Source organism: Trachymyrmex septentrionalis, unplaced genomic scaffold (genome assembly GCF_001594115.1).
Source record: "Trachymyrmex septentrionalis isolate Tsep2-gDNA-1 unplaced genomic scaffold, Tsep1.0 scaffold63, whole genome shotgun sequence".
Taxonomy (NCBI): domain Eukaryota; kingdom Metazoa; phylum Arthropoda; class Insecta; order Hymenoptera; family Formicidae; genus Trachymyrmex; species Trachymyrmex septentrionalis.
The window spans coordinates 797,496-805,602 of NW_017305811.1; the positions used below are offsets into that span (position 1 = coordinate 797,496).

The window sequence follows — 8,107 nt, forward strand, 5'->3', positions numbered from 1 at the left end:
TACATATAGTTATTTTTATTGTCATTACAGCATAATAATCATAATTATGATAACATGTTATAATTATAGTCACAAATACTAAAAATTCTTCTCTTGGAATATTCATAGCTTCGAGCACTACGCATGTAGAATACAATAAATATATTGTATATTGTAAAATATACAATAATACGAAATTACAAATACTTCTCGAGCCTCTTGAATATAATATATACGCCGATTTAAAAGTGCGGATATTTTATTGGATCTGGTATTTAATTTCGTCCTTTGATTCATGGATTCAAAGTACCGGTAAATATTAAAGGATCCTTGTTTCTAGTGCAGTGTCCAAAGATTTAACAAACGGAGACTTACATTCAAAAGGTACAATATATAACCACGATCGATGGTGCGCGTAAGGGGGTTAGACGCTGAACCTTTCGCTTGCGAATCGTGGACATGTTATCGCCGCTATTAACTGGCGTTCGCTACCGGCATCGTCTATCTAAATTGCTTTCTATATTAAAGCGAAACGCATTCCCGCGCTTTATTATGGTTGGGCCCGCGCTCACGTCCCTCCCTTTATTTTATTGTTGTTCGGTTACCACGTATAACTCCACACCGCGATTTCTCTTCGTACTCTCTCTCGTGTTGCCACCTCCCGTGGTTGTCAACGACGACGACGGTCGTGCTTCCAGGAACTCCCTTAACGTCAGCAAGTAGCATTTGAAAAGGCAAAGAAGGTAAATAGTAAGACGTATCGATCTACGAATAACGGACGGATGTTCCATCCCCGCGAAAACCTAAAGGTCGAGCACGAAAGTCTGGGAGACGATCAGTCGTCGTTTCTAGGACGAGGCTTGTCACGTACAAAGCTGATGATTCAACAACGTGACCATGAACTTGAAAATGGAGCGGAGCGAATCGGACAACAGCCCTCGAGGGATGCTCGAGGGATACTCGAGAACAGGAAATCTCCACTCGAACTCGGAAGGGATGATCGGTCGTTGCGCCACTACTTACTACGAAAACCGATCGTCGGAATTCGTTCGATACAGATACAAGCGGCAGATAATGCAACAGATATTGTAGGAGAGGGATGTGAAGTCTTTTACAGATGTCGCGAAACAGGTTATACGGGGTGTCTTCGACTAATCGTACTTTCCTTTAACGATAAACGCCACGTAAGTAATTAAAACTGGAGATAAATTCAATTTTCCAAAAATACATGTATATACGCGATTATAATAAAAACAGGAAACAATCATATGTTTTGTTATTATACTAGCATTATTCAAATTTCCACGATAACGTCAACTTTATTTAAACTTCATTTACACTGAATATTTCGATTACGTACCATTGAGAAAGGCTTTTGGAATTTGACTATTATTGACTGTTATTAATTATTATTATGTAACCATGGAATTGTTTATAGTCACGAATGTACGAAAAATTTGTTCCTCGGGGTTAGCTAAAAAAAAAAAAATCGTAAACATGATTTTTATTTTTACAACTTTAATTTCGGCAAAATCTATCGGTAAAAGAAAGTACGAGGACACCCTGTGCATAGAGCATAGACAACCAGACGTTGTTTCGCGTGTTGTGTGCGTTGCCTAATGTGGAGGCTTCCACGTTTACGTCCGGCCTGGGGGCCGTGTCGAGAGGGCGATTATCTCCTGAAACGTATCGAAACGAGACGAAGAGGAGAAAAACGAAAACGGGACTCACCTGCTATACTGGAGGTGGAGGCGCCGAGCCAAGCGTGGGACGACTCCAACAACTTGGCCTGAAACAGAAAAGGTCGCTCGGTCAGACATCGGTGTGCTGGAACAACGATTAGCGGCGATTTAACGGCTGGTTGGGGAAACGACTTAATCTTTTATCCGAGCAATCTTCTTTTCTCTAACCGGAAGCAAAACGACCTTCGCCGAGATAATTATTTCATCGAAATCGACCCTCGTCCGCGGGAGAAAGAGGGAGTTGAAGTATTTTAATCCCTATTGGTGCCGCTTGACATCACGCAAAACACCAATTGTTTAGACTTTAATATTCCAAGTTATGTAACAGAGAAGATATCAATATACTTTTAAATCCCATTAAATCGGATCACGGCCGAGAGAACGTTTTAATTATCGAATCGCTTGTTTCATTTTCTAATTATCTAATCGTAAGCTTATACCTTCATTTTAAAATAAATGATACGTTAATAATAACCACGATAAGATAAGGGTAATAAGTATAATAAAAGATTTCATCTCATAAATACTTAAATGGAGTTCACGAGATAGGCAAGATAGGTGTAACAGTTTGGCATTGAGAGTTTTACATTGAGAAAAAATGGGCTAATCGCTACCAAATATATTTTGTTTAGCGTACACTGAGAAAAAATACAGTTAATTTTAATAAATATTTCATTCAACACTGCCAACGAAACATTTACTTGCAGTAAGTAAATATTTGTTCAATAAAAAAAAAGATTGTTAAATCAAATTAACGTTTCTTGTATCAAATATATCTTTATATTTAATAAATATTTAGTTGGCAGTATTCAACTAAATATTTATTACAATTGACTATATATTTTTTTCAGTGTATTGATGCAATATTTAATATAAATAATACCAGATTCATATAATAATAAGCAACTGTTTGGTAATAATTATTAAATATTTGGAAAAGTATAATTGACATTTAGTTAGTCCATCTAAACACTGATTTTTTTGTGGAAACGGTTTTGCCGAAATATCTAAAAAAAGTTTAGATAGATACAGATCTAAAAATAATTTTGTTACAATACATTATAAAAATAATTAAATTTGAAACTACATACTGTCAATTTGACACTGTATAGCATTAAAATTGACACTATAAATTTAGCAGTGTACAAACGCGTTACTTCTCAACCTCGCTATAGGTTTGATTATTACCAAACCTTTATTTTTCACTGACCTTTTTGTGCTCGATTCTGCAATGTGACACAATACAAAGAGGCGACTTACCAACAATTTTCCGGGACTACAAGGGAAAAATTGTATGCATTGAAAATACCGAGGTAATCCGAACTATTCACCTCGGCCGACAACTTTGCTAATATGCGAGGCTTGGCGCCAGGGTACCGAAAGCGCAAGACACACGCAAAGTTGGCTCATTTGAAAAGTTTTGCCTCTTCCCCTTACGCTTTCGGATTTTGCGATTTCTGCAATATCGTAGGCAAGCGTGTGCCGGTTATACTTGTTGTATATATAGTATTATACTTCCGGACTGAGCCTCCCCTTTCTCCGGACTGACTTCTCAAATTAATTTTTAAGAGTCGCTCGATGCGCCCCGATTGCCGCTCAAATCCTTCTACTTCTTTCCTTTTTTTCTTTCCCTTTTCCCTCGCGCTCCAAAGTTTCATAGGTTCGCGAATTTCTACTTGCAAAAAGCCGAATGCCGCTTCGAGAGACGTTCGTGCGTAAAGATATCGGCTATCATCCATCTCGTCCACTAAAGATGTATCTTTTATTTCAAACTAAAATCGATCAAAACTTACGAAAGTAAATGGATCTAACTTTTACGCATTAACTTTAAATAGACAAATATGCGATTTAAAGATACGCAAGGTATAATAAGGGATAAGTATAGAGTGAACAAGAAATTAAATTTTAATTCTATAGTCGTATCTGTTTACAATATATTATGCTAGTTAAATTTACATTAGTTTTATATATACTATATATATTCTTATGAAACATTAAACAAATATATAAAAATAAATGTGAATCTTGAGATTCTGGGCATCTAGGTAATACTTTCTTTTTCTTTTCCCATGAAAAGATTTTCAAGAAAACTGCATTTGAGGATGTTGTGACCACTCCATTTACCTACTTAAAAGTTAATCCTTCATCCTTGAGTATCGACAGAAAACGCGTATGTAACTTAAATACTATTTCACACAATGGACTGTTTTCAGTATTCTTTTTGATTTGACGAGAACGCGGAAACGTCACTCTTCGGAAGTGCAGATAGCGCGCCGTATACGAGAACCTCGTATTGTGCCGCGGTATATTTAAATTGTTCAAATCTATTCAAATGTACGTTCTCCTTCCCCCGCCCACTGCCGCGTGGCGGCGCAGTTACCGTAAATCGTTTTTCGGGGTTTCTCGCCGGTCATCAAAACGGGAGGGCTTTCTGGCAGCGAGGAGAGGGAAACGAAAGGCGACGGTGTGTGCAGCGAAATAACGTCTCCACCGCCGCCGTGACACGAGGGGGATGGCACGGAGCGTTGGCAATTTCGCGAAATAGCCCCGCGTCAATACACGTGCACACGCATCTCCCGGCTAAACCACACAAAGAATTATTGAGCAGCCCGCTCGCTGTTTCCGACGAGCCTCTCGCTCGAGCCGGAGGAGGACGCATAAGTGAGAGACCAAGAGGGGAAGAGAGAGACGGGGGGGAGGAGAGGAAGAAAAGAGATAGCTAGAGAGAGAGAGGGGGGGAGGGGGAGGGGGAGAGATTGAGCCTGCTCTGCAGTTGTAACTTGGACGCGCAAGTAGTATATCGTGGCGCGTGCATTTTTCATTGTCTCGCGTCCCCCGCGCCGCGCCGCGCGCTCTGCGGTGCAGCTCGCGGAATACACCGTACAGAGTGCATACGCGACGTGCCGGTTGACGTGTGCATTGACGAGAAAATTGCGAGCGTCCCTGTATATCGCGGTCGCCCACCCTCGCCAGCGTGTCCTCTCTCTCCCCTCCCCCTTTCTCTCTCTCTCTCTCTCTCTCTCTCTCTCTCTCTCTCTCTCTCTCTCTTTCTTTTTCCCTCTTTTTCCGCGTTTTTTCCACCCCTCTCCCTACCCTCTCCTCCACCCTGCTCTGTCATCCCCCACTTCTTTTTTCAGGCCGTCCCTTTCAGGTCGTTCTTACGTCGCGCACGGAATGCAACGCCCGTCCAACCGCCTTTCTCTCCCACACGGATAATCCCGTTCGACGCATGTTGCGACGGGAATAGAAGGACGTGATAGAAGATTTTTATAATGAAAACATTGCGTATTGCACGCAGCCGGAGGATTAATTAAGGACGCGCGAACGAGGATCGCGATGTTCCCCTTATCCGTTTTTCTTCTTTTCCGTTCCGACAGGGATTCGAACTATGGTTTCGCGCTCGACGCGAATGCGGAAGGCACTTCGATTAGTCGATTAAAGTATAAAATTCTTCTTCTAATTCGCTCGATCGAATTCTTCGAAGCATTCGTAAGCGCTAAGTGGATCTCGCGCTTACGATTAGACTGAAACTACGATGTTGTTGTAACTAACGATCGGTCGAAAGAAATGTTTCGAAGGGCCGGTCCGATAATGTACGAAATAATTAAAATGATTAAAAACACGATAGGAGATAATCTATCCCTTCCCGTTTACATCTTAGGGAACGTAATTAATTTCACGCAACAATGCTTCGCTTGGGATAAATTTTCTCTCAGCGGTCACTATTACAGCTCTATATCTAGACTTTCTTCGAGTCGTACTTAGGAGCTTCAGCAGACGAGGAGAAAATCACCTCCCCTTCGGAGGGGAAGGAGGAGGAGGAGGAGGATAAGCGGCGAGGACGACGGCGTCTCGACGCACCATAGAGACAGTGACTGTCGGCCGTCATTCAGCGGCAGTCTGCATCTCAATTTGTTTCGACGTGCAGCGGAACACCCCGTGTATATAGTCTGGCTAGTTTCTGTATGATGCATGCCGCTAATGGAAATGAGCCTCCCCCGACTTCTCTGTCCGGTTCGCAACGAGCGGAGCGTGCATTCGTCTCCGTCATCCCCTTCGTCTTTCCCTTTCAGCCACTTTCCCCTCTGCTTGCCACCGACGGGAGGGAAGACATGAGCCACCCTGGCCGCGGCATCGAGAGGATTCGTGAATTAAATATCGCGCCGAGCTCGTGCGCGATTTTACTCTACCCATGAATCTCTCTCTCTCTCTCTCTCTCTCTCTCTCTCTCCGTTTCTCTTTCTCTCGCGCTTTCCCCCGTTGAGTTCTGTTGCTCCTCGCTTCTCCTCAGCACACGCTCGCTATTAACCGCCCTCAAATTACCGGGCTGACCGCTGTGAATTTTTCACGCACGCCGCCGTCGCGGTAACCTGACTGTACCTCCTTGATCGCACTGAGATGCGGTCAGAAATTCCGGAAGCTGTTAAGGCTGACAGAATTTCAAAAGGCAGTCAGCTGAGTCAGCACGCGAGCGAATATCAACGCATCTAATATCACGAGATGATTGTTCTATAGGACGCGACGTAAGATGATGGGGAAAAAGAAGAGTCAGTCGAGAGTTAGATATACTTATACAGGGTGAGATGAATTTCTGAGATTTTAATATTGTCTGTAATCAAGTAAAGATGGCAGTCAGGTTTTTAGTGTCATACACTAAAAAACCCAGACTCAATTGTACAAATTCGAGGAAGCTCTCTTGACTAACATTCCTCTTTCTTGTTCTAAGAGCATAATGAGGGACATAGTTTTCTCCATCGAGGTAACAACAAATATGAATTGCCTTAAGTAACTGAATTGTACCCGCTATAACTAAATAGTATTTATAACTAATAATATGCTCAGCGCACTTGGCGTGAAATGATGTGTACCGGGCTCGATCTTCGTGCCACTAAAGACGCTTACGTTGGGAGTTTGATAACGTAGAAGTTTGATATAAATTTTGTAAGAAATGCTTTAATTATTTTCAAATACCGGAAGTTCGTCGTGTACCTTGTAGAGTTAAAGACGTGGATGATCAAGTTACACGTAGAAAAATCTGAGTATATAATAATGGCACTTACAATTAATATCTGAAAATCATTAGCGTCACTCCAATTACCTAAAAGGTAAAAGAAATAGCATACATAATCGCTGCGTAAGGAGAATGACTTACGGATAAATAATGACGTACCAATAACGCGATCACAAGTTTGTTTGCGTACGAATACTGTGCGTAAATCTGTTCGACGATCTCTTGGGATTCGCGACGGGATCAGACGACGACGACGACGACGACGACGAACGAAGAGGAGGACGACCTCTCGACACCTCGGCGTCGAGAATAAAATATCCGGGCTCACGGGATATCGTCGCTGTGAAGAAAACTTGGGCTATTTTCCAGCGAAACAAGTTACCGGAAAGTTTCGGCCGCGTCTCGAACGAAAGTTCTCGTCTCTCGGACTCGGAAAGAGATTCGCTTCTCGTCTCTCTCGCCTCCCGTTCGAGAGCCCACGACAACCGTGAGGTCCCCGTCGGCGGGCATCTCCGTATCAGAGAGTAAACGCGGTATACGCGGGAAATTACACGTTAGATCGAAGTTTCACGGGCGTGCGCGGCAAGATGGAACCGAAAACTCGATCCGAAAGAGAAAACTCTTCCTCGGGAGAAAAGCGCGAGACGTTATTATTCGCTGTAATTTTTCTAGTTATCCTTAATCCTTTTCCCCGAATCACAGCGAATCTCGGTTGGAGCCACATGAATTATATACGTTCCTTGTGCGAACACACTTACGCGATTCAGATACAGATGGAGATGTAAAGGGGCTTGAGAACTTTTCTCTTCAATTTTCTCCGTATTAATTAGAAAATAGCATTATTTCGCCAGCTAGCTAGATTCTGCGCGTGTAAATTAGCATAAATGTAACGTAGTAATAAATGCGATGCTTAATTAATTTTGTAAATATAATCGCTCGAAAGCCGGTATATAAAAAGTACTGTTACGTTATTATATTACTATCATTATTATATTATAATACGGATATTATAAAAGATACCGTTACATTATTAGGTGTATTATCCTTACACATGTTTGGGTCATTTGTGTCATGCGCGTCTTTTTTTTCTTTGAAACTTTAGAAGCGCATTTGGCTAAATGATAATTTCTATCTTTTCTTTTTTTAAAATACCTAACTTCCTAAGTATTTTCTAAACACATTAAAGTATATGTAAGAATCACTTGATTATAATTTTTATATATTAGGTGTACAAAAAAGTTCTGAGCTTTTTTTTGTAAAATTCAATCTTTATTTAAAAACAAACGAAAAAATATTAATTGCTGCGTAACGCCAAGCTGTTCTGCAAGCTCCTTTTCAGTTTGCGCAGAGTTTATATCCAGCAGTGCTTGCAATT

At 41.5% G+C, this 8,107-nt stretch overlaps 1 protein-coding gene across 3 annotated transcripts in view; it reads right to left on the reverse strand.

Annotated features, from left to right (window-relative positions):
* The window catches only part of LOC108753041 (protein bric-a-brac 1-like), a 340,929-nt gene that overhangs the window by 21,206 nt on the left and 311,616 nt on the right, over window positions 1–8,107 (reverse strand). For all 3 annotated transcript variants that reach the window (XM_018494372.1, XM_018494371.1, XM_018494373.1), the window contains exon 2: window positions 1,711–1,768. In XM_018494372.1, coding sequence (XP_018349874.1) covers window positions 1,711–1,768 — 58 coding nt within the window. The remainder of the gene's footprint in view (window positions 1–1,710; window positions 1,769–8,107) is intronic.